The following is a 27,393-nucleotide window of genomic DNA, read 5'->3' as shown; positions in this document are numbered from 1 at the left end:
AGTAACCTATGTGGATGTAGAAAATTTATTCAGTAGTCTTTGTGTCATAATTTGGAAATGTTGTTATCTAGATTCGAGCATTTTCGTTTTATTCGGGCAAATAACACCCTGCAAAAATGGGAGCCCGTACGCCCATGCCCACCCACTAACAGAAGTGCTTGGCAACAATCACTCTCATAATCCACCTGATTTATCGATTGTAATTCTAATGTTTTGCGCCTAGAGACTTATGAACATACAACTATCCAACCATGCCCATTTTGGGGTAAACAACACATTATTAGGATTTTCAAATACATTTTTAAAATGTGGGGTATTTCTTCTTCTTCTTCTTCTTCTTTGTGTATGTGGGGGTGGTTTTGGGGGGGTTGTGAAATGAAATTCGAATTTCCTTTACTCAAGGTACAATAATTGTTGCCTCTATGACATAAAAATGGTCGAAAACATAAATAATTATTCATATAATTCTACAAGGCCCGTTTTCCGTGCATTACCAAAACGTTGTAAATGAGGGAATCTCTGTGATGCACACGATAGCGGAAACGCAATGAGCAATGGTTTGCGTTTTGTTTAGTGAATACCACACTTCGTTATCCAAAATGTTCCACATACAAAATTTTCAAATCGACTCTTTCATGCGAACAATATATTGTCGATTCAGGACTTGTAATCACTATCTACCAATTGAAACTGGCCGATGGCAAAATATCGATAGACAAGAACGAAAATGTCCTCTCTGTATCACTTTAGGTGATGAAAATCATTATTTATTTCAGTGTACATATTTCTCAAATGAGAGATTCATATATCTAAAAAAATATTATTATGACAGACCCAATACTTATAAATTCTGTCAATTATTTAATTCGAAAAAGCTATCAACAACAAAGAAATTATGTATGTTCCTGAATACGATTAACTCTGTTCTCAAAAATATCTATACAGCATAATTATAGACAATACGTAATGGTTAACATCAAAAGTATACTACTGCTTATAACACTGTCATATTATTATACCTATTGTGTAGTATGTGTATATCATATGTGTGTGTGTGTGTGTGTGTATTTATCTATATATCTATATATATCTATATCTATATCTATATCTATATCTATATATATATATATATATATATATATATATATATATATATATATATATATATATATATATATATATATATATATATATATATATATATATATCTATCTATCTATCTATCTATCTATCTATCTATCTATATATATATATATATATATATATATATATATATATATATATATATATATATATATATAAAACTAAAGTATATATATATTTGTTAAGCGTTTACTGCAGCCGTCTGTATATATGTTTGTAAACCACCTCAATGCATCACCGTTTGGTGATATGAGTTGAATAAAGTTCTGTTCTGTTCTAACCTAGCTTGGAAGCAAATACCACGCAAACCTTACGCAATGTTCACGCAACGCAAATGTTTCGTGAATAAGTGCAATGGTTACCCCAACACGTAATCGAAATATAAGAAAGAAAGCCCAATGTTGCCATTAAACATACAATCAATAATTTATTTACATATATGAATCATACACACATGAACAATAATTCAAACAGCAAGAAAAGAAAAATTATTAAATTTAATATTCAAGATGTTTTGCTAGGTAGCCTTAGTCAAAGCATTTTAATAAATCATCTAAGTTATATTTAAAATATACATATATAGTTGTAAACATAAAGAAAAACTACAAAAAATTATGGAAGCTCTTAGTTTTATAAAATATTATCGAACAAAAATATATTTTAGGGTACAACGAAGACCGCTTCACAGAAAACTGGAGCATTTTACCTCTTTAAAATTAATACTTTAAATAATAATAACAATAAGTCCATCAATTCCACGTAGTTTATTTTTACGCTAATGGAAACATCCTTTCAGCTGGAGATAAAACATTTCCTTAATTTTCTTACTAATATAACTGTCCTCCATGACTTTGCCAACCCTTATTATGTAATAGATGTACATAGCTATTTTTCATTATTATTATTTTGCGATGTTATTTCTTCAAATAAGATGTATAATATTTATTATGTATATGTGTGTGTATAGTATACCCAAGCCACGTGGGTATATAACACGGATATAAATGTGGCATTTCATGGAAATAAACTTTTTGAAAAATAAAAAAATATATATATATATTTGTTTGTTTTTAATTACAAAGGTTACAGTCAATCACCTGGCATAAATTTTTTATTATTTAAATAAGCTATAACGGAACAATTTTTGACATGTAAACATGTCATTAGGCAGGAGGTCTAGCAACTGAAAGTATAATAGGTCATTGTTCAAACATCTCGAAGCAATACTACCCTAAATAAATTAGCCTTGGAAAAAAGGCTTTACAAAACTTTAATCTGAATAGTACAATTTAGAGTCGACGTTCTGCGACTCTAATTTGTAACGATGCGCCACTATAGAAGGCGGAACTTGTATAGCAGGTGCGAGATATTAATCCGCTTTCATAGTGAGCAGTCACGATCGATTTGCTATTTATTTCTGACGTATATTAATACTTAAATTATACATATATGTTAAAAAACAAAATCAATCACAATAATGTAGACATATCTTAGATACAAAAACTGAAAATGTACAAAACTGAGATCTATATATGAAACTATTTTTTAAAGGTGTATTAACTATTTTAGTTTGTGCTTTGGCGTACTTCCGCCATATGGAATATATCAAGGGAAGAAGGAAGTTTTTAATCGATAATCGTATTCAAAATGAAAACATGATATTCTGTGATTGCTTCGTTGTTGTTGCTTAGATTTTTCTTTTGGTTTATGACTAATGTAACGTAAAAAGGAGAAATGATACCTCTAGTCGACAGCCCTGTGGGACCAGTGTATGATGTGGTTTTTGTTGTGGAAATGACGGCAAACCTTGCTACTTACATAAACACATTGAAATCTTCATATATTTTGCCTTCACTGGAGTAAGTCACTGTTAAAAAAGAGAAAAGAGTTTTCTAAAATATAGTATATAGATAAGATATTTAGTTGTTTTTTTTTGTTGGTTTTTTTTGTGTTTTTTTTGCAACATGAACATTCTGACAATGAATTGAAATGTCAATGATTAGACTGATTTGTGATTAGTTGGTTTTCATCTTTTATTCAAATTATTGGGGAAAACTTTGTTCAGTATTGGGGTTGCAATTTGCTATGTGAGTTTTGGAGACATAGCCCAGTGATAAGTGCTTGCTTGATGCACTGTTGGTGTAGGATTAATCCCTGTTGGTGTGCCCATTTGGCTTTTTCTCGTTCCAACCCATGCACTGGTAGCTCGAGTACTAGACAGACATCGGGACGGTTATGATTGCTCAGTCAGTCAGAGATTATTTTATAGTGAAAACGAACAATGGCTGACTACCACGCAGTAGACAAAGATTCCTGCTAAATACAACACAAATATCTAAAAGTTATATTGATAATTTTCAAGTTTGCTGATAACAAATATTTTGCTTGTTCACTGCCAATACATACAACAGGAAGAAACCCGACGGCAATGCATCTATGTATTTATAATTTAACTGGAACATTGCAAAGCTAGCCCTGTATTTATTACAATAAAACATTCATACTACATCTAGTTAAAACAAATGGTCTATACATGTGAAACTGAAAGTAAAAGTTGTATATAAACCACACAGTTATAGGGCCATTCCATGGTATTTGGTGTGGAAATTTCAAAATGATATATTAAATGAGGTTTATATTTTAGCCTAAAGTGAACACCCGTAAGCACATACAAATATACTTTTATTGCCAATTTACTTTTGTTTTAATGATGGTTTTATTTGAAAAAATATTTTTTGTAAGCCAGGACGTGACATTTGTTTTTTGGTAATATTTCATTACTGTTATGTCAAACTTAAAAATTAGGTATCAGGACATCATATCTAAAATATACTGCATATAAAAATACTACTTTCCCTTCTTTCATATCATAATTAGTATCTTAAATTATTTTTCAAAATATTTAATGTCACGTCCTGGCTGATTTGACATATAAAAGTTAGTTTTATTTAAAAACTCTTTTTCAGAAATAAAAATGTCTTTTAATTCTCCTTCTTCTCAATGTTCCAAGTATAAATTAAAGGTATAATGATGACTGGTTGTATTAAATGATTAAAATAACCACCTCAAACTTTGAACCAGGACGTGAATTTCAAGATGGCATGTTAAATTGAGTAAAGATTAAAAATGTATTAAATCTCTCTCTATAGAGAAATTGGCAAAACTGACTAGATAATGCACGTGTACCTAAACTAAATTACTTTTATTTTCAATATTTTTTCTCTCACCATCAAGAATCGAAAACGGAGAAAACTGGATGTTCGAGGGAGCATGTTGAATATTTAACATGGATTCATGTACAGTCGACCTTCGATAACTCAAACTTCGATCTTTCGTAAACATCAATCTCTCGAAGTGAAACGGCGGTCCCGGCCGAACAGCTATACAAACTAGTAATAACAGACTTCGAACACTCAAACTTCGAACATTCGAAAAACTCTATCTCTCAAAGTAATTTTGTGGTCCCACCATAAAAAAATAAGGGATATTGCACTTCCAAAACTCGAAGTTTGTGGAGTGACTGAGCCTTTTAACTGTACCGGTAATACTTTAAAGAAAAATGAATTGTCACCCAAGCCAAGCGTGAGTGCCTCGACTGGTCTCGGCTATCGATGATACACGCGGTACTTACAGAATAATAGATCGCCGACTATGCGGAATGAAATGATCCTACATGCCTGCATTGGGTTGTCGGTGTTTGTACACGGAAGCGGGCCTCATTACACAAAGTACCGATAGTCTTGTAATCTTCAAAGAACTGTTGTAATAACAATTAACGCTGTTTGTTTGCAGAACCGTGAACATTCGGAAGAAATGCTGCTAAATCTGTGCAAGATTACAGACACAGTAATGAAAGACAATTTTTTAAGCAAGTGTGCCAAACAATCTCTAATTACAAAATTTTTTGGATAGTTCTGCTCTTTGTGATTTGAGAGCTATAAATTATTTTGTACTGTTGTGAATGTTTTATATGTAAAAAAAAAAGAGTACATAACCTAGTGCTATTTGGCATACAGCATTTTGATTTGTTATGTTATGTCTCGCTATGTTAGTGAGGGTTTTTAAAATGATTTTTGTGATTTACAATAATTTTGCTATTTATATTGTGTATTTTTTATTTGGTAAACAAACGTACTTAGTGCTAATTGACATTCAGTATTTTAATTTATTACAACGTTACGTTCCGCCTTGTTTTGACATTTGAAAAATATATCAACTTTAATTTATCGCTTACTTCCTGTTATATGTAAGTACGTGCTTTCAGTTTTCATTTTTTTTTTTTTTTACTTTACTGTCAATTAATACAATAAAAGTACATAGATATGTACGTCAAATTGATCGGATTTATCTCGTTTCTGTTAATATTTACTTAGTTTTATCATATACACAGAAGAAATTTGCTAGCATCCGATATCAACGAAATGATAATACTGCAATGCAGTTTCACATTGAGGTCTGCTGTACGAATTTCGAACCCTCGATCTCCCTGAAACTCGAACTATTTCGTCATCCCCTTCAACTTCGAGTTAACGAAGTTTGACTGTAGATACAAAAATACTATTATCAATTAATTCTATGTTTTGACCAAACAATGAATTATTGATAATCCACCAATTTAAAGAATATTGTATTATACCAAATGTTCCATTTTGTGAAATCCAAACTGGTGTACACGTACAATAAATATTGTGTCAAAGATTTGTTCAAATACAATGTGCTGCTAAAATCTAAAGTTTATTCCTTGGCAGATACAGGTATTCAAACATTAATTAGAATATAAAAACCAACATTCCTCCAGTGAAGGATGTAATTGATAAAAGATACATGTTGATCATAAAACTTGGGTTGGGGGAATTCAAATCAATTGTGTCATTGAGATTTTTTATATTGTCAACCATCAACAGTTTATATTAATATACATTGTTGATAGTTTGGCCTATCAGATAATGATGAACAGAAAGAAGAAACTGTCCAAAAACTATAATTTCTGTACTGATTGAGGTTCATATTTTGAATTCCAATTAAATCAGATGATCATAAAAATACCAACAAAAGGCAAAATATAATAATATATTAATTCTAACATATATTGTAAATTACAAACAAACATTCCACAGAATTAAATGTCTGGCCTATCATAAACTTATTTGAACAGTATTATTGATAGTGCATAGATCTATCTCAATGCATGTTAAAAATGTTTTTAAAACAGAAAAAAATTAAATTAAAATTTTAAAATAATAAATTTGAAGAAAAAAAATTTGTTGTGCATTGAGGTGAACATTCATAGATAGAACTATAAATGAAGCTGTACTGATGCAGGACATGTCATTAATGAGAAATGTAGCTACATTTGTACAATCAATGTTGAGCTAAATGCAAAAGTTGATACCTATTCTTCATCTTTTTAGTTTGTACATGTACTGTAAAGGTAAGACAAAAATCACCAGACTTAGCAACATCAGGATAAACAGTGTTGTTGACAGTATGGTCACTGGTTATAAAAGTATATTATTATTATATATGAATATTGTATGAGAACTTTTTTTGCACCACGACAGTTCAATTATTTTGATGATAAAAACACTTAAAACAAGTAAATATCATTGATTTCATAAACTAACACTGTTTCATTGGTAGTATTTGATATACATATCATTTATTAGTTGTATAAGTGAACTGGACAAAAAGTCGTCTTGGCTCGTACTAAAAAATTTAAAAGTTAAAGTTACATCATAAAGAATATTTTTTTTATTAAATTGCTATACGGCATTTAGAAATAGACTGGATATTGTGTTAAACAGTGTATTTCAATAAGCAAACATTCTATCAGGAGAGCAGAGTTTTGAAATTTACTGCAGTGTTAAAAAAGTGATGTCCATTTTCGTCATGTCCTGGCACATTTTACTTTTCACTTTATAAGTAATTTTTTGTTTACAAAAACAAAATTAGGTCTGACGTACTTATACTACTATATGTAATGAGTCTGTAAATGTTAAAACTGCATTTCCATTTAAAAAGGATTTTCAGTGAAGGAGATCATAAGAGTCAGAATGTCACGTCCTGGCTTAAATAATATGCCTCTTCTGATTGGGGTAGGGTGGAAAGTTGCATGTTATTTTCCACAAAATATGATGTATGTATAAATGTACAATTTATTTATTGTGGTGTGTTTTTGGACTATTTTTATTCCTGTAAATTGCCTTGTTTTTCAGACATTTCAATGGCGCCCCACCGGATCCAACAGATTATGGAAATGATGTATGTTGTTAATTGTACACTATTTATCCCATGGGTGGGATCTAGCTTAGTCAGTAGAGCACTCAACTGAGGTGCTTGGGTCAAAGGATTAAACCCATTCTCTGATTGTTTTTTTCTCCCATTCTAGTTGGTGTCCCACAACTGGAATATCAAAGGTGGTATTGGCTGTCCTCCCTGGGGGAAGATACATATAAAAGATCTCCTGCTGCTAATAGAAAAATGTAATGGGGTTTCTCTAAGACAATGTGTTAGAATTATCCAGTAACTAATAATGATTAATAAATCAATATGACTTACAGTTCGTTTGTGTCAAAAGGGAACCAATGTCAAATTGGCTCATAACTTCATAACACATAAAGTTACATTTTATATAAACTCAAATAACATTTTAAAACAAAATTCAGTGTAAATAAAGAGTAACAATGTCTAGCACAGTAAAACTATTTTTTTTTCAATATATATATAACTTTGTTTTTTTTTATCCCATGTGTGTTGTTTTGTTTTCACAGTTCAGCAGTACGTTGTATGATTTGGTCACATTCCATTCTGGGGATATTGCTCCAAGCCCTGCATCAAACTGCACCTACCCAACGACCAGCATTCACAAGTTTATGAAATGGATAGATGATGCTGAGTAAGTACATATATAAAGGATTCGTCACAAGTATTTTTGAATACGGAAAATATCAACCAAGTCTTATGTTAATCGGTATCTGTCTCGACTTGGCAAATTTGCATATATCTTTAAATTTGCATACCATTATGAACCGAGTTAATACACGAAATTATCACATGAGTTTATGGCATGGATATTATGGGTAAGTTATAGGATAAATATATATATATAATGCATGGTACAAATATAACTGCAACTTCCCGACAACCAGCCTTCACAGCCTTTGGAAATAAACTGTAGTCCGCGTAACCGATTAGTGGGTTATGTGCTATTTCTTAGCTAATTCAATTACTGTTTGTTTGACAATTTCAACTAGACTAGAAGGCTATAATTCCATAACATGACTTTTAGACATTGTAAGTTCTCGCCCACCCCTGATGTGGGTGGTCTGTAGAAATTATGAAAACTATGTAATGCAAACAAAATTGTGATTGGCAATATGCATACAAAGTATGGGTTATAGAAAAATACCAAGACGTAACCCATGCAAGATCTGGGTCCAATTTCAGAAAACATTGTAAGCCTACGTTTGCACGTAAGACTTTTTTCAAGGGCTGTATTCACAAGTTTATTGCAGCAGAACGTAACACAGTGGTAATTACTTCATAATTTATAAAATGTGCAAACATTTGAGTCTATAATATAGCAAAATATTATAAAGTTTAATTTGATATGTAGCAGACTTTGAAAAGATTTTTTTTTTTTTAAGATACTTTTGTTTTATTATTAGTGAATGTAGCTATTTTTGTAACTTAAATATATTGTTTTTGACTATTTTGAGTGAACAGGAACTTACTTTCTTACAAGTGCACCTGAACACAAACAAGCAGGGGTGGGGAAAAGCCCCTTTCTCCCAGTCTGGGACCGATTCTCGATCTCCGAGACCGAAATTATTTTTTTAAAACGTGTGTTTGCCGGTCCCACTTTTGTCATTCTTGTCGGTCCGAAGCACCTGTTCATTTCTATTATTGGAACAAATTCTTATTTGTCAAGTGGATCGGCCTCCCCAGACATCGGTATCTCATGCATGATTTAAAATAAATAAATAGTGGTCAATATGGCTGGTGTTTCAGACGTCTGTGATTTTAAAGTCTGCCTACGTATATATATATATATATATATATATCGTCGGTCACTGAAGTCGGACCTACAGTAGTATCAATCCACAGCCACTAGGCTAGACATTAATTTTGTCAAAGTTGCTGAGCCGGTCAAGAGATTAAACAGACATTAACAATAACACCACTCTTGGTAAGAGAGCCATCAAGGTATTACACTCCCAATTAAAACAAAGGACCCAGAGTTTGCAACTGGTTACAATCAGCACCTGTTAACACCTATGTACGGAGCTTTGTCGGGTCAAGTGTCCTAGTCTGAAGCAAGAGACTTTTGTGCAATACAAACTGCTTGAAATAGCATAAAATATACTGAAATAATCTATAAATGTATTTATTGTTGACTGGTTTCCACCTTTTTGTTAACAAGTGGGAGTAAGTAGAACAGCTACATGTACTGGTTATCTCAAGAGCCAGTAGAGGTCAAATTTCGTCCAATCAGTGATGACGTTATTAATCTCTTTGTTTAAACATGTGCTAGCTCAGGCTGTCAAATGCTTCAACGGTGCGATCTTTTATTAACTTTCTGGACACAGTATTGAATACTCGTACTTTTTATACATATATATGGGAATTAAATTCATAACTTTTATTCCTTTTTTATATTATTTATTCCATTATGTAAAATATATACAATTTGTGTTTTTTTTTATTATTCCTTTCTTTCCCTTCCCCTCCCTTCTGTTAATGATGACATCAAGTGGGACCGATTGACAATTTTATTTTTCCCACCCCTGCAAACAGGTATATCAATTTCAGAGCACACCCAAACACATCATTAATGTATTAATAAGTTTTGTGGGTTATTGTTGTTGCAGATTTATTGGAGGTGAATCTCAGCGGTTCAGTCACATATCAGAAGGTCTTGGAACTGCTCTACAAGTTTTTGACCACATCAAGCAATGCAGAAATCCAGGGTTCGTTTTTTGTCTTTAAAAAAAGTATATAGAGGTTATTACCCTCGTGTATTTCGGTATCGTCAATATCATATATTAGGAATAAAAATTGTATTATGCGAGCCTCTGGCAAGCATAATACATTATTTTTATTCCTAATATATGATATTGACGATAACGAAATGCACGAGGATAATAATCTCATTATCATATAATCTCTAGCTTAGTACAACATGTTTTTGTAAACTGTACACGCAACTTTAATTCCAGTCCACCCACCATTACTAGATATTCAAATGACGTAAAAATATGTGGCGCGGTGTATTTTTGACATCAAACGTGAATGACGTCATTTTGGATGTCCCTACATCAAAACAAACTAGGGCTTAACGTTTTTTTGTTTTCTGAACGCTGAACAGCTTTCAGTGTCAAACTGCCATTGAAATGTTTTTATTTGATGACTATTATACGTCAATTATGGAGTGTCACACAAGTACGTTTGCTTAAATGTCAATAAACCTAGTGCTGTGACCTCGATTAATTTACATCTAATTTGCAAAGTTATCAAATTCTTAAAGTATGTGATCTTAAAAATATCACATAATTTGATTGCACTGAAAATTTAAAATATGATAAATATATGTTATATTTCTAAAATAGCAGTATTTGGAAGTTCAAATCTTGATAATAATTTGAAGCAGGAATTTAATATATGGAAAGCAGTTCTACACATCAAAACAATAGCATTTAAAAGAGTAAATAATACAGCAAAGTGATCAAAGGTAAGTGCAGGAACACAACATTTTTCATCTTTCGGCCAGTATAATGTGACCATGTTCCATGGAACTGCCTACAGGGTGTATACTACCAAATCAAATCCCATAGACGACAATAGTAACATATGTGGCTAAAACTCCTACCTGCAACGTATCAACCGACATAAACGCCACGGATATAAATACTACCATCCCTCACACTTAAAGTGAATCAGGAAAAATTGGGGGTCAAGCTGCTCGTTTCTGAGATAACAGGTAGCGTTTATGACTACCCTAGTTCTGCACAAAATTCGAGTACTTTTTTTTTTACAGGTACCCCATACATGTTTCAAGCACAAGGCTACTTGACACATTGGTACTAGATGAAATAAAATTGCATTTTTTTTTTACCCAGATGAAACTATTATTTTTTACAACCAACACACTCACATTTATAACCAATCACAGGACTTGTGGTGTTCACTTCTCTATCAAAAGTTCGGTGCACCTCGAACTTTGACCCAGCCGGAAGTTATTTGCTTTAGTACTACCTATAAACTTGAAATCTATCAGTACCATTTTGTACTGTTCCATATGATTTTGAGTTCTTGTTTTTTAACCAGTGTTTTTTTTTATGGTGGGTTTAAGTGTTTGTTAAAGCTTTCGTTTATTAGCAGTTTGATGGTTTGCACTTTACAATTCCAGGGCTTACTCTGAAAAATATTTAGATTTGAGACAATTTTCACATTTGTTGAGGTTTTCGTAGAAAATTATTGAAAAGTGGTTATATAAAGAATTTTTGTTATTAGCCAAATACTAAATGTTGTAGCCACTTTCTATGAAAGTTAAGAAATGGCTAATTTGGCAATGGGCAGGCTGACCTCTGCATTCATCAAGGCAGTGATTGTCATAAAAAAAAAAAAAATCTAAATTAAATTTATTTCCAAAGGGGGTGGTCTGATAAATCTGTCATCAACCATATAAATAGTTTTTTTTTAAAGTTTGACCAAAAAATGTATCTGCTTACAGTGAGGTTTTTTGTTTGTATGACAAAAGAAAACTTCACTAGTGTGATGAAATGAAACTTATTTAATTGTTTTTTTTTTCAACACATTTGATCCATGGTTAAAATATTACAGACACCGTTATTCTAAATTCAAACTTATCATTCAAAATAAAATAACAATCATGGAACAAGAAGTGAGCTGACCATTGAATCACTCACACCGATGTTTAGAAGCTCATTTAATATACTTCCTCGTTTTAAATAATCATTTCTTTCAGTACAAGTTGTATTAAATAGCCAGGTGTATAATGTGGCTTTTTTCCTTGTTCATACCAGGATCACTACCCAGCGTCACTGTATTCTGGTGTGTAACTCACCACCATATCACCTGCCATGTCAGGAGAGTCAGGACTACTCCGGATACACCAGTGATCAATTGGCCACCATGTTGGGAAAGGTATTCTTTTTTAGTTTGTTTCCAATAGCAACTTCTGTCTGTGGGATGGTGCATATAAAAGATCTCTTGCTGCTAATCGAAAAGAGTAGCCCATGAAGTGGCGACCGCAGGTTTCCTCTCTCAATATCTGTGTGGTCCTTAACCATATGTCTGATGCCATATAACCGTAAATAAAATGTGTTGAATGCGTCGTTAAATAAAACATTTCCTTCTTCCTTTCAATAGCAACTTTGGGCGGGATATTATACAATGTTTGATAAATGTTTTGAGAAAGTCACTAGCCCTGACAGAAGCTTCAGCTAGAGTCCTGTGTATTGTAGTAATATAATACAGTTTATAATGTCCACTAGCTCATACCAAACAATTCATTAGCCAGGATCTTGGACTCCAGATATAGCTTTGTGGTAGAGTGGTCTCTTGAGGCAAGTGGTTTGATGGGACTCTGTTGTTCTTTTCCCCCGTCCCAACCAGTAAGTTAAAGACTGTGGTATTTACTGTCCTGCCTATGGGAATGTATCAACAGAAGATCTATATCATTTTGTTTTATAATTGTGTTTAGCCCATATGTATGTGGCAGCAGTAGGTTGCCTCTCTGTCTGTTTTGGTCAAGTATTGAAATAACCACACTAGAAACCATAGACATATAGTTTTACAATTTGCTGATGATTCATTAAGCAGTACTGCCAGTAGCATCTCGGTGTCACAGATTCATTTTGTTTTCTAATAGGAGGTAGATTTGCATTATTTGGGTTGTTTCTTTTAAATTACTTCCTCATCTAAACAGTAAAATAAATTTGAAGCTAGCTATATATTCATATGTGGTGGAATTCTGTCCAGTAAGAAAACAAATCATATATATATTGTTTAAAAATGTGTAGTAACATTCAGAACTTTTTATACAATATTACTCTTGGTTCATTAATTGAAATATTTATTTAGTTAACAACTATTATAAGTTCTTGTTGCCTTTTTAAAATTTATCTAGCTGACATGTATTTACATTTATAGTCAAAGATAATCATGATATATAATATGTATGGTAATGTGTTACTGATTAATGTCCTAGCAGTGGGATGCATGCAGTCTGGTGACTCTAACCTTCCTGGAGCGCTCCTGTTTAATTGATCATTACAGTTTGAAAAACACACTAATTTGTATATTGCAGCGGGGAATCCATTTGTCAATTATTTCACCAAAGAAGATTCCAGCTCTTCAGAAACTTTTTGAAGAGGTAAGTAGTGTCTTTTACCAGTGTCCATTCATCTGTTTCATTACAAATGTCTAAATTTTTAATTCTGACTGTAATTTGACTTAATTTTTCAGATATTTTTGTGAAAATGTCTAAATTTTCCATTTGACCAATCTGTTGAATATACCGTAACTCTAGTTTCATTGCACATAATGTACAAACGTCAAAAGTGGATGTTGTATGATAAATATCTGATCATATTGCACTGGTTTTATGAGGCAAATAAATAATAATAGAAAATAACTGTTTATATTTCAGTATTGCACATCCACCATTAGTAATGTGTATTAAACCAGGTCTAGCTCTGGAAGAGAAGAACATTTCACTAAATTTAGGGACCGCGGAGACTTTTTAAGTATGACAAGAATGATATTGATTGTTTGTTATACTGAAGAAATACCTTTAAAAGAATAAAAAATAAAAATAAAAATTCAATTAGCCCTGACCCCCCCCCCCAAAAAAAATAATTTGTAATCAGGGTAGGTAACTCCGTTTTGCAAAAACCAAAAAAAAGTTTGGCATACTCAAAATTGTAGGAATGTATTCATTATTTTCAAATAAAATACCTTCAGTACCATTAATATAATCAGTATAATTGACTAATTGGTCATTATAATACCCATCCACCCTCAAAAAGGGTTCAACATAAGAAAATGGCCATTTTTGTTGCATAAGCATATATCATACAACGTGGAATGTAATAAAACTCATTTGTGCATTACAAATGAACATTACCATCATCATCATGTGCTACATGTAACTCCTCATTCGTTACCCACATTATCACAGCATTCAATTGTACAGAGTAAAGAGCATCAGTCGGCCATGGAAAAAGTGATATACAGGTCAATGGTCAATATGTAAGAGGACAAAATGTGTACCGTTAATGTTGTATCTCTGTCAAAATGTCAACTTGTGTGTGTCTGTTATATGAGAGATAGAGAGAAATGAGACAGAGAGACAGTGAAAGAGGGAGAGAGAGGAAAAGGACAGAGCAAGAGAGATAACAGATGTATGTTAGGTTTTGGGAAATTGAGTTTCTTCTTAATTACAAAATTTGGAATAATTAGAGAATGCTTCATTGTTGTTTATTTGGCTTATTAGCCAGCCTGTCTTTGATTTTTAAAAAATAAGTTAGTGGCATTAAAAAACAAAATTACATCACCCATACTGTGTTACTGAGACAATTATATACACATTTAGTGCTGTAATTGTCAAAGGTGTGCAAACAGTGGTTTAATTGGTGAAACAAAAAGTCGTAGAATACATGGTTAGGATTTTAAAAAGTTTTTTTTACACATTAAGTATAATGTCAAAGTTTACATTTTTACCTGGGTACCACTTTAATTGATTACAGCCACTGCTCCACAACTGGTATAACAAAGGCCATGGTGTGTACTATCCTGTCGGTGGGATGGTGCATATAAAAGATCCCTTGATGCTAATCGAAAAAGAGTAGCCCATGAAGTGGCGACAGCGGGTTTCCTCTCACAATATCTGTGTGGTTCTTAACCATATGTCTGACGCCATATAACCGTAAATAAAATGTGATGAGTGCGTCGTTAAATAAAACATTTCCTTCCTTCCTTCCACTTTAATAGTTGATATTTTGACTTGACATTTTGTCCTACATCTGTTAATTATAAAGATGTGGTTATAGGGATTATTTTTATGTGATTCCCTAACAACAGATGTGTCAGGGCCACAATAAATGTATTCATAATAACAAATCATTGAAAATGTAAACAAATATCCGCCATCTTGGATTGTAGTAAACAGACAAACAGGAAGATGTTGTTAACGGGCGATCACAGTTATACAATAAATCAAAACATCTAAATTTTGTCATGTACTGCAAGAGTAATAAATTAAATATAATTACCTCACAAAAATAAATACTTGCAATAATGACATCAACACTATTTTTCAATAATTAAATGCAGTATCGCTACTTTTGCACTTTGCCACTGAATAAAACGTAAAGAGGCAAGTAACATGAGTTCTATATTTGTTATAAAGTTTTATCAATGTATTTTATACCTGTTACAAGTACTGGTATTCTTCCAATATTAAACAATAAATGTTTTATAGACGTTAACTAACATGTGCTTTTCAAACCTTGCATTCGGCAATGATGTAACAGATGTGAGTGGCGCTACTAGTCTTCCGGTGCGGTCTTTACTAAATTATCTGTTAAATTTTTAAAATAACAATTATTTTGAAATTATTTTATAAAATTTAAATATATGTGTTGAATGTTAAACACATTAATATACCAATGATTCATCATTGGTATATTGAAACGCATGCTGAGCTGGGTTTTTAAAAATATTTTATAAGTGTGTCACAGGGAACATTTTGTTCATTTTGTAAATTTCAAAGATTGCTACACATTTTCACAATGTTAATCAGTTGTGATTAGCAACTGTTTGTAACAAAAATTTGAAAAAGAAAATGTTTTTCTGGATTGGTCAGATGTGGATAGTAACAGGCTTTGTCACTTCCCCTCTAGAACATGTTTCATGTTTACCATTTGTGAGATACGCGTACAGACTGCTGCTTTGTTATATTTATCGTTGTTTTGTTTTGTAGGCGTATCCCCAGGAGAAGCCATGTACACAGAAGGACTACACCACCGACCCACGTCACATGGTTTTACTGCATGGCTACCAACTTCAAGGTTCATACTTATATATTCATGGGATAAATTATCTTCCTGTGCATTATTTATGGGTAATTCGTAATCATTATGAGGGGATTTGTGAACTTTTTTCTGTGAGTATATATGTAATCTACCATATGTTAGACATCTGTGGTTTAGAATGTGCCCAGGTGGAGTTGGTTAAAGAAATATTTTGTTTTGCCTTCTCCACATTTATCTTTTTTCCTTCTACCCGGTATTCGCTAGTTTATTTGGTTCAATGTTTACCTGATCCTGGCCAAATATATATTGACTTATTTTATATAGCATTGTGTTTAGCATTTGTAAATTGATTAATAATTAGCTGCCCAAACCAACGATTGATGGCTGGTATATCAAAGGCTATGGTATGTGCTACCCTGCCTGTGTGATCATGTAATATACCTTTTGCTGTTCATTGGTGGAACTATTTGAGATTCGAATTGTGACTATTACATTTTTAAAGTGGTGAGCAGAAAGTTAATATCAATTGATTTTCTTATGTATTTACAACAGAGCGCTCACACACACCAACGATAGAAGACGAGAAACAAGCAAGTGAAATAATCAAACCAAATCTCAGTGGTGAGTTCTGTGTACTCTGGCAACATGGTATGTTATTTGACCAGCAAATTTTTTTTTTTAAATTTTGATTAGTGACAGTTGATGATCAGTTAAAAATTGAGTAGCAACTACTGTTTACCATTTTATAATTGTGTAGCGATCTCTGAAATTTGTGCAGCGAATCAAAAAACGATACTGAACAAAATGTTCCCTGTTGACATGTTAGGTTTTGAATTTAATTAAAATGACTTCCGTTGGTCTTGTAAAAAGATATAATTTCAAAATAAAATAACAGTAACCAAAAAAGTTGAAGCATAGCCAAAATTGCATTTGATTATTTGTAATGTATGAAATATTCACATTATGACACTTTTAAAATTGTGGACCCTAGTTTCAATCCGTAAAAGTGGACACAAAATTTGGTTAACTTACACTCTAGTAACACATCTGACTCAGTTCCAACAGAGTGAAACAATAGTTTAAGATATTGAAATGGAGAAATACCATTAAAAGGCAGACTAAGGTCGACAACAGTCATTTTTCAGACCCTTGTTTTGGCTTCATACACAATAAATAAAACATATCCAACTAATTTTTCGACATGATATTTTTTACAAAAGGTACATTTTATTTCTTTCATCTTTTAAAACTTAAAAGTAATATTTTGTCCAGAATTATGAAAAAAACACACAAAAACTGACCTGTAAACAACGTTGTCTGCTTGTTATAGAAATTTGACAACAGTTGAGGTTAGTAGACCAGTTTTTATTTTAATGTGGCTAAGCATTGTAATAATATAACTAATTTTGAATTTGAATGACGTTAATATTCCAATAACATCACTAACCATAAACTGGGTACATGACGTTTCCATTTTAAGAATGCTGGAAAAATTCCAATACCAAATTGCTGTTGAATTTTTTTTTTTCTTGAACATTACTAATGCACTTAAATGTGTTTGAAGAAAATCTTGTGATTAAAATAGTGTACCTTTTCCGAAATATGGATTTCAAGTGAAATTACGGTAAGATATGTTATATTTATTGTGTACGAAGCAAAAACAAGGGTGCGAAAAGTGATTGTCGTCGACCTTAGAGTTGCCTTCATAGCTGGTACGTCTTAGAGAGACATGTAGTTTAAAAAAAATTAATAAATGCATTCCGTAGTATTAGAAACAGAATGATGACCAGAAACTTTTCAGATGTGTGGAAATGGATAATCTAAACAACAAAATCTAAGTAATGTCTTGATTTCAATTATTAAAAACTGCTCCAATAGTGAGAAATTTGCTGTAGTGTTTAAATACTAAGGTTGTTTACTTTAATATCGTCAATACTTGTGTGACAATATGAGATTGTTAATATCGTCAATACTTGTGTGACAATATGAGATTGTTAATATCGTCAATGCTTGTTTGACAATATGAGATTGTTAATATCATCAATACTTGTGTGACAATATGATTGTTAATATCTTCAACACTTGTGTGACAATATTGTTTGTTTGTTTGATTTCAGGACCAGCTGCAGGAGGAATTTCTCTGATACACTCGCCAGCTCCACCCGGTAGCTGTGACGGTCAGTTCAAGGTTCCCGGCCCCGCGACGTCTGCCGTCTCTAATCAGTCAAGTACGTGGTCCTGTCGTTCACATAGTACTCAGTGACTATAGCTTCGCTATTGAATAATAAAATTTCTGTTTCATTCATTTCAATTTAATGACATACCATTTGTCCAGCAGATGAAGGTAAAAATAGCATCATATCTGATGCCATCAGTCCATTGGGCGGTTTTTTGTTCCAGCCAGTGCACCATGCCTGGTATATCAAAGGCAGTGGTATGTACTACACTGACTGGGATGGTGCATATAAAAGATCCCTTACTGCTAATCGAAAAGAATAGCCCATGAAATTGTCCTTAACCATATGTCTGACACCATATAACCGTAAAATACAATGTGTTAAGTGGGTCGTTAAATAAAACATTTCTTTTTCTCTTTTTTTTTTGATGCCATCACTTTATATTGGTACTTTGTCTTACTGAGCGTTATTGTTTCAGAATCAAAAACTAATTTGGTGTTGTGAATGTTTAGTGTTATTATTAACAAGTATGATGCAAATTTTATTATAAATATTGTCTATTATTTCATTTACATTCATCTACTTTGCCGATTCACTCTGTTTGCCAATGTATGGTTTGTTTTGTTTATACATGTAGTCCCATGAACGTAAAAGAAATAACAGACAAATCCCTAAGTATATGGAACAAAATTCTTCAGATTTCATATTGATTTCTGTAAACAGGATATGGCTTGTGGGAGAGCACTGGTGTGATTGGTCGTATGGATAATGCCTCTTAGATGATCCCTTAGATTGTTTTTTCTGTCTTATAAGATTCGAATGTAAAAAAACAACAAATATTGATTGTTATGTGAGGGCTTTTGTTAAATTCTATGAATTTGATTGTAAATTTTCCTTGGATTGATTTCCATCAGTGAGGGGGCGGGACGTAGCCCAGTGGCACAGCATTTGCTCAATGCGCGGTTGGTGTGGGATCGATCCCCGTCGGTGGGGCCATTGGGCTATTTCTCATTCCAGCCAGTGCACCATGACTGGTACATCAATGGCTGTGGTATGTACTACCCTGTCTGTGGGATGGTGCATATAAGAGATCCCTTGCTGCTAATTGGAAAGAGTAGCCCATGAAGTGGCGACAGAGGGTTTCCTCTCTCAATATCTGTGTGGTCCTTAACCATATGTTTGATGCCATATAACCATAAATAAAATGTGTTGAGTGTGTCGTTAAATAAAATGTTTTTCCTTTCCAGTCAGAGACAATTGTGCTATATCTCATTCCAGCCAGTGCTCCTGTTTGTTGGATAGGGTCGTCTATGGAGTGGCAGTAGCAGGTTTCCTCTCTGATTGTCTCTGTGGTCCTTGGCCATAAATGTCCAATGTCATGTAACTGTAAATATAATGAATGTGTGATTAAAACATTTTCTTTCCTGTTCAGGTTTAGGTTCCATACCTCAACATCCCTCACCCCAGCAGTTATCTCCCCTGAATCCTCAGTCACAGCCTCCAAATCAGGTGAACCAGCCTTCCCAGCCCGTTGTCTCAGCGTCTCAGCCGTCGCCAGGAGCGATGCAGCCACCGGTTGTACAGGTGCGGCCGGTGATGTCTATGCCGTCTGGCCTGGCGATGCAGACACCCAACACAGTAACGTCTATGTCTGGTGGATTGACAGTTAACACGGCAGCTGCATTGCGACCTGGCTTGCCACTTCAGGTAGAATAGGTTTTGAGAGGTGTTGTAGAAATATATAATTATTTGAAGAGTTTTCTGAAACTAGTTTGACCAATATATAAAGAAGTGTTAAGTGCATATAGTCCCTCCCAGCCTCTATGAACTTTTTTTGTTGTAAATAATTTCAGTTTCGTTTGATGTAAGAAGAAAAGTAAAAGTGTTTTGGAAATTACAACAAAAAAAACCCACTCTTTTTGTGTGCAATTTAAACACAATCAGCTCAGAAATAAATAGATTGTAGTAAATGCCATATTAACAGAATGATGTTTCCTAATGGAAAAGACTATAGACCATTCACATTTTTGCAAAAATAAATATTTTTAGAAATGTTTTAAAATGCCATATGGGTTTATATGTCACATTTTTAGAATATATGTAAATATATTTTTATAAGCAATAAATATTTCAAGTTTTTGAATAGGGTTGTAGGTCAATAGATTCCTATATTAACAACTTTAACCCTTTGTATTATATTTATTACCAAATATTTTGGTAAATGTTTTCAAGCACTATTGTTTTATTATTAATATCTTTCAGGGTATGGTTAAACAAGACCAAACTGGAGCAGGTAGGTTTTTACAACCACAAAACATTAATCTGTTTCTATGGTAAATTACATTCATTTGAGATATTTTCCTGATACTCTGTTTCATTTCATTTCAACTTATTTTAGTGCTTATATCCAATTAAGGTTCAAGCACGCTGTCCTGGGCACACACCTCAGCTGTCTGTCCAGGACAGTGTGTTAGTTGTTAGTGGTTATTGTTTAGTGAGAGAAGAGTGGATAGTAGTCCTACTCACTGAGTCGTTAAAACTTGCTCTGGGTGGGAGCTGGTACCGGGCTGCGAACCCGTACCTACCGGCCTTATACTCTGTTTGAGACATTCATGGAAGGAATGTAGTTTACTTTAGAACTACCACACCCAGAATGAATTATATAATTTACATTACGTTTGAGAGTACAGTCATGTTTAGTAAACTATATAATCAGGGTTTAAGCAGTCATTTGCTGTAGTGTTATTTTACCTGCTGGATTTTGTTTGGCTAATTCGAACTTAATTTTGACTGCAGATTTTCTTACCAAATTCGTCAAATAACATAAATATTTTAGAATCCAGTTTAAACCCTATATAAAATGTCTGTTATTAAAAACATACATAGTAAAATTGAGATTTGATATAACAACTTTTCGTCATAAAACTAGGATCCTGTTGGTATCCTGCCATTGTATGAGGTCACATTAGGCATTTCTTAAAAGAGAAAATGATCCAAGTTTACTCCATATTTTTAAAATATTAACATTTTTATTGATACAGGTCAGCAGAGACCGGGTCAAGGTGGAATGCTACCAAACCAGAGAATGCCGAATGCGATGGGTGCGATGTCTCAACCGAACCAGATGGTAGCACAGCCAGGCATGACCCAGGGTGGGGTCAGCAGCGGTGGCGGCAACATCGTCGTGACCCCGCCCACCAGCATGTCCGTGCAGGGAGACAACCTGAACCAACAGCAACAGACGGTGATCACAGCACAACAACAACAACAACAACAACAAAACATCCTAGTCCAGAATCCCAGCATGCAGATTCGAATGAACCAACCGGGACTGCAGACATCTCAGCCCATGGTGGCCCAGACTGACAACCAATCAAACCGAGTGACACAGCTTCCAGTCTCAATGTTGCCCAACCAGTCAGGAATGGTGTCCAATCAGCCGTTCCCACAGCAGAATCCTTCGTCTCAGCCGCAGGTCGGGATTGTTGGGTCGGGATCGACAGCTGTGGCCAATCCGGTGGGAGTGATGGGTGGAGCTGATGCAGGGTCAGATCCGCTGGGACCGAAGAGCTTACAGCTTCAAGGCAAGAAGGTCATTTGGAGAGGTGAGTGATTCACACTGAGCCAGTGCATTACCACTGATATATCAAAGGCCGTGGTATGTGCTATTCTGTGTGGGATGGTGCATATAAAAGATCCCTTGCTACTAGCTACTAATAGAAAAATGTATGAGTCATCATATGAGAATAGCTGATTGTGACATCGATTGTTATGTGGGGGCGGGATGTAGCACAGTGGTACAGCGCTCGCCTGATGCACGATCGATCCTAGATCAATTGCCATCAGTGGGCCCATTGGGCTATTTCATGTTAACGCCAGTCTTCCACAACTGGTGTAAAAAGGCTGTGGTATGTACTACTGTAAACCGTATTAATATTGCGACGTGTTTTTTTCGCGAACGACCGTTGACAGCTCAAAAAAAATATGGATAAAGACAGCTCAGTGTAATTGTTATAAAGTTACTGTCTGTAAGTCAATATTCTGTTATCCTACATCAAGCAGTTGTGCCTGGTACAGAGTCTATAGAGGGGATTAGGCCCTACCCACCTCACCTGTATTAGAATCACAACTCACAGCTTCAGTTGTTAACTGTTAACACCCTTTGGTAGATAAAACAATAAACGATTAGTCGCCATCGATTGAAGTTACATAAAACAATTAACGATTAGTCGCCATCAAGGAGAACTCGTGTATAGGCTGTGCCTGTTGAGTGAATCTTTTTGTGAATTTTATTCTCAATAAAATATTTCAAAACAAAACAAATTACTTTAAGCACACTTCAAACTGAAAAATAGTGCGTGTGTATTAATTTCACGACATAAAGTTTGACGCGAACGACGCGAAATTTATACGCACTCATTTTTTTCATGGTTTACAGTATCCTGTCTGTGGGATAGTACATATCAAAAGATTCCTTGCTGCTAATCAAAAAGATTAGCCCATGAAGTGGCAATAGTGGATTTCCTCTCTCAATATCTGTGTTGTCCATAACCATATGTCCGACATCATATAACCATAAATAAAATATGTTAAGTGTGTCGTTAAATAAAACATTTCCTTCCTTCCTTCGGTTGTTATGTAATCGGCTATTCTTATATGCTGCACTCGTATTGTGTGATATCATTTTAAAGTACTTAAAAAACAGAAAATAAGTGCTTTTTAAAGACTAGCACTGAGGTTATCATTTTCAGAAAACCATGATAATCTTTTGTGTGACATGATGTTATAGTTACTTATATAGAGAATACTAAACGAGTTGCAGTGTGAGTCCGTTTATATTACAACGATTGTGCTTTCAATTGTACATCACGAGCGAAACAATTAAAAACACATGAGTTGTAATATAAATGATCTCACATGGGAACAAGTATAGTATTTTATTTATTTCACAGCACATCAATGACCAAAAATCACACATAGTGACTTTCCAAAATAACAAAACAAGACCTGAAAATGCAGAGATTAAAGACCGAGAAAATTATGTCGCTTACAATATGTCATGTTATGGTTACTTCATTTAGCCATTTATCAATGAAACTTTGTATTCCTAAACAGCTAGTGCACCACGACTGGTATATCAAAGGCCGTGGTATGTACTACCCTGTCTGTGGGATGGTGCATATAAAAGATCCCTTGCTGCTAATCGGAAAGAGTAGCCCATGAAGTGGTGACAGCGGGTTTCCTCTCTCAATATCTGTGTGGTCCTTTACCATATGTCTGACGTCATATAACCATAAATAAAATGTGTTGAGTGTTGTTAAATAAAACATGTCTTTCTTTGTATTCTTAAACCACACATCTATCAATGAAGTTTACACAAACAATAGTATAAACATAGTCAAGGCTAAACAAAATTATTAAAATATATATGCTGCTAACATTTGTTATAAGAATTGACAGCAAGTATTTTTTTCAATTTAAAAATATGAATCGAAAGAACCATGCACACACTTTTTGCACAAAGATATATGTGGAGTTGTACTGTGTGATACAGTTGGTCACCTGATCAGAGGTCATGACTTTTCAAAAGGCATATTCCACAATGTAAAGAGACAATAAATATCACATGGGTATCTCTTCCAGCACGGTGCAATAAAAAATCTTTCTAGCATGTGTGAGTTAAACTGCATTCAGTACATAGTAATTCTGATTCTGTTGTTGTAGGAATGCTGGAATACCAGGATAAAACAAAGACTCAAGAACCGAACTCGGTAAAGCAGAAGAGTACCAAGACGCTGAGCTGTTGTGTTTCTGTGAATGCATCAACCCAAGATTTGTGAGTGTATACCAACTCAACACTTGCATATATAGTAAAGTACTATACCGAACCGAAAGGGACCATGGTAGCAGTAATTTGTTGTACACATTTGCACAAGTTGGTTATTAATGTATAGAGACATAAAATAGGACTTTCTATGCAGTAGATCATTCTAAGCATGTTCGTTACTGTAAGAGAACTTTACTGTATATATTTACAGGGCTTCTAGATTATGGTAGCCCCACTCCCATGGCTAGTGATATTCAGTGTTGGGCTAGTAAATAACTACTATTGCCATACCCGACGGCTAGTGAAATTGTTTTTGTCAAATGTTGCAGTTAAGTTTATTTTGTAAATATGAATATCCTGCCCTCACCCCATCCCTCCAATGTTAGTGTTTTAAGCTCTACATCTCCCTCTTTAGGTGACATATCTGATTATTATTATTATTTAGTAAAATTGTATTAACTAAAGGTAAAGTAGGGCTAGTGAACTTTTAATTGTGGCTAGTACCTTTTTTAAATCACTGATCCCATGGCTAGTGGATTTTATAAAAATTCTAGAAGCCCTGATACGGTAAAATTCGAATCCTATACTTGTATATTTTTCCTTTCTGTTTGAAAGGAATCCAGGATATTACAGTGAAACCCCTCAAAACCAGACTCTCAGTAAACAGGAATTCCCTGTTTTACACGGTCCCATGATTTGCGTATCTTTTAACACTAAAATTTACCCCTCTAAACCGGAAACCCCTCTAAACTGCAATGGACAAAATTATCTGGTCCCATTGTGTTCCTTTAATGCACATTTTACCTCAGAAAACCAGACTGTCACACTGAATTCAATCATTACTGCATTACTTATACTTTGAATACCCACTCAGCCGATAAGGTGATTGCATATGCAGAGCTAATTACATGTGCGCATGCTCCAATGTCACTGTTGTGCAGTTGACAAATATCAATTACAGGATTAATTAACAGCTTTGATGTTTAAATAACTGGAGGAAACAAATGTACTCCCTTTATTCTGAGCTCGATTGTTACAAAGTTAGATTAACTTACGAATGTGATTGAGCTCCTTTTCATAGCCTACATGTACGTCTCACGAGTACAACATTGAACAGCAAAGCAACTAGGAATTTAATTAATTTTTCCATTTGTTTGAACCCTTTTGTTTGTTGTTATTGTATAGAGAACATCAACCAACAAACAGTTCACCTCAATACTCAAACCTCTGTAAACCGGGTAACCCCCAAAACCGGACTTTTTTCTTGGTCCCATGGCTTTCCTGTTTTGAGGGGTTTCACTGTAATATCTTAGGTGGAATTGAGACAAAATTAATGTCTGCTTAATTGTTTATTCAAAATGTCTGGGCATCAAAAAGGTACCATTTTCAAAGGACGACTCGGATGTTGTTAAATTGAAAATTGGTGAGTGGAAAAGAAATGTAGAAACTTGATGGCTGAAAACAAGAAATCTAAAACTTTCTTCAGAGTAGGTCGGGTTAGAGCAATTAGTAGTATTTTGTAAAACTCACCTAAATTTGGTTATTTCTACAGCAATGCTCGCAACTGGCCAGAGAAACTTATCATGCAGCTGATGCCACAAGATATGCTGAATGAGTTGTCTTCCCTTTTCCGCAACTCAAGAACTGTATCTTTCCACTTTCAACACACTGACGTGGAGGCTATGAGAAACCTGTATCGTATTATGGGAACTGGGTTTGTAAGTATCTGCATTTTGTCTAAATTATTGTATGAAATGAAGAATAAGTTGTTGGTATAATTCACTGTTAATGACTTACAGATAAAATTACTACTAATACATGCATTGAGTTCCCAATATTTAGTTTTTCCAGGTGTGTTCCGGTTAATAAATTTGTAATAAGTGTACAATTACTTGGCTATAACTGAATCACCTTTCACTGGATGTTTCTTGGCATCTAATTTTACATTATATTCAACAAAATTAATTAAGGACCTGGGCCCCGTTCCACAAAGCGATCTTAGCCCTAAGATCAACTTAAGTGCATAGAGTAGCTATGCGCTTAAGGTAATCTTAGGGCTAAGATCGCTTCGTGGAATGGGGGCCCAGGGGATTAATTCACAAAGCTATCTTAGGCTCTGTTAGACAACAAAGCATCGTCTTCGTAAGGCTTTTTGAATTGCACTGTGAGATTGTAAAGTTGTGAGAGTTTAGTGGCTTAGGCCCCAGTAGACTTTTTGTCATTCTTTGCAAGTATCATATTATTTTAGCACATTGCCTTCACAGTAGACTTCTAAATATTGTTTCAGTAAAATTTGACCCACGATACCCACAAATATGTTGCACACAGTGTTTTCGTTGTGTGTATTTACGAAAACTACTGAAATGAGAAACTCATACTGCTTTATTGATAGGAATAAGTCTGAGATTTTCCTCACTTTGTCACAATTAGTTGTCGAAATAACCACACGTTATACACCAAATAGTTTTTAAATGTGTTAACGTGTCAGTACAGTGATATTTCTTTCCTTTCATTTGATGCACAGTTGGTTTGGGTTCATTCCCCGTCAGTGGGCCTATTGGGCTATTTCTCGTTCCATCCAGTGTACTACAACTGGTATATTAAAGGCCATGGTATGTGTTGTCTTGTCTGTGGGATAGTGCATATAAAAGATCCCTTGCTACTGATGGAAAAATGTAGCAGGTTGTCTTTTTATGACTATATTTTAAAATTAACAAAAGTTTTGACTTTCAATAGCCGATGATTAATAAATCAATGTGCTCTAATGGTGCCGTTAAACAAAACAAACATTTTAACTTTTCCTTTCTTTTAGGCTGGTTGTGTGCACTTCCCGCAGCCGTCTCAGTGTGAAGTGCGTGTCCTGCTGCTGTTATTCAGCAATCGCAAGAAGGCTTTCCTCGGACTCATACCAAACGACCAGAGTGCATTTGTACAGGGAATCAAACATGTCCTCACAAAACACAGAACAATCCGGGTATGTTTGATGCAGTATTGTTTATTATAAAATATCGTACAAATGTTTCATAAAATGTTGGTTTCCATTCATTAAAAATATGTTTTTCTTTAACATGCTTTTTTTCTCTTCAAAACTACTATTCACTATGCACTGCTTTTTCACATGAAGAAATATTTTAATAACAATTATTTTGAATAATATATTAAATTTTGTTGGATAATAGTTGTAACA

The 27,393-nt window shown here is 34.0% G+C and overlaps 1 protein-coding gene across 5 annotated transcripts in view; it reads left to right on the top strand.

The window, feature by feature from the left end:
• Positions 1–2,748: 2,748 nt before the first annotated feature.
• LOC121380585 (mediator of RNA polymerase II transcription subunit 25-like) overlaps positions 2,749–27,393 on the top strand; it is a 43,460-nt gene continuing 18,815 nt past the window's right edge. For all 5 annotated transcript variants that reach the window (XM_041509469.1, XM_041509468.1, XM_041509466.1 and 2 more), the window contains exons 1-15: positions 2,749–3,002; positions 7,359–7,404; positions 7,914–8,038; positions 10,014–10,112; positions 12,189–12,309; positions 13,475–13,540; positions 16,151–16,238; positions 16,755–16,823; positions 18,320–18,430; positions 19,812–20,086; positions 20,642–20,672; positions 21,421–21,984; positions 24,104–24,215; positions 25,759–25,924; positions 27,019–27,180. In XM_041509469.1, coding sequence (XP_041365403.1) covers positions 2,878–3,002; positions 7,359–7,404; positions 7,914–8,038; positions 10,014–10,112; positions 12,189–12,309; positions 13,475–13,540; positions 16,151–16,238; positions 16,755–16,823; positions 18,320–18,430; positions 19,812–20,086; positions 20,642–20,672; positions 21,421–21,984; positions 24,104–24,215; positions 25,759–25,924; positions 27,019–27,180 — 2,160 coding nt within the window. In that variant the 5' untranslated portion in view covers positions 2,749–2,877. The remainder of the gene's footprint in view (positions 3,003–7,358; positions 7,405–7,913; positions 8,039–10,013; positions 10,113–12,188; positions 12,310–13,474; positions 13,541–16,150; positions 16,239–16,754; positions 16,824–18,319; positions 18,431–19,811; positions 20,087–20,641; positions 20,673–21,420; positions 21,985–24,103; positions 24,216–25,758; positions 25,925–27,018; positions 27,181–27,393) is intronic.

Source organism: Gigantopelta aegis, chromosome 9 (assembly GCF_016097555.1).
Source record: "Gigantopelta aegis isolate Gae_Host chromosome 9, Gae_host_genome, whole genome shotgun sequence".
Classification (NCBI taxonomy): domain Eukaryota; kingdom Metazoa; phylum Mollusca; class Gastropoda; order Neomphalida; family Peltospiridae; genus Gigantopelta; species Gigantopelta aegis.
The sequence above is the reverse complement of the archived record's forward strand: the minus strand, read 5'-3'. Positions and strand labels throughout refer to the sequence as shown.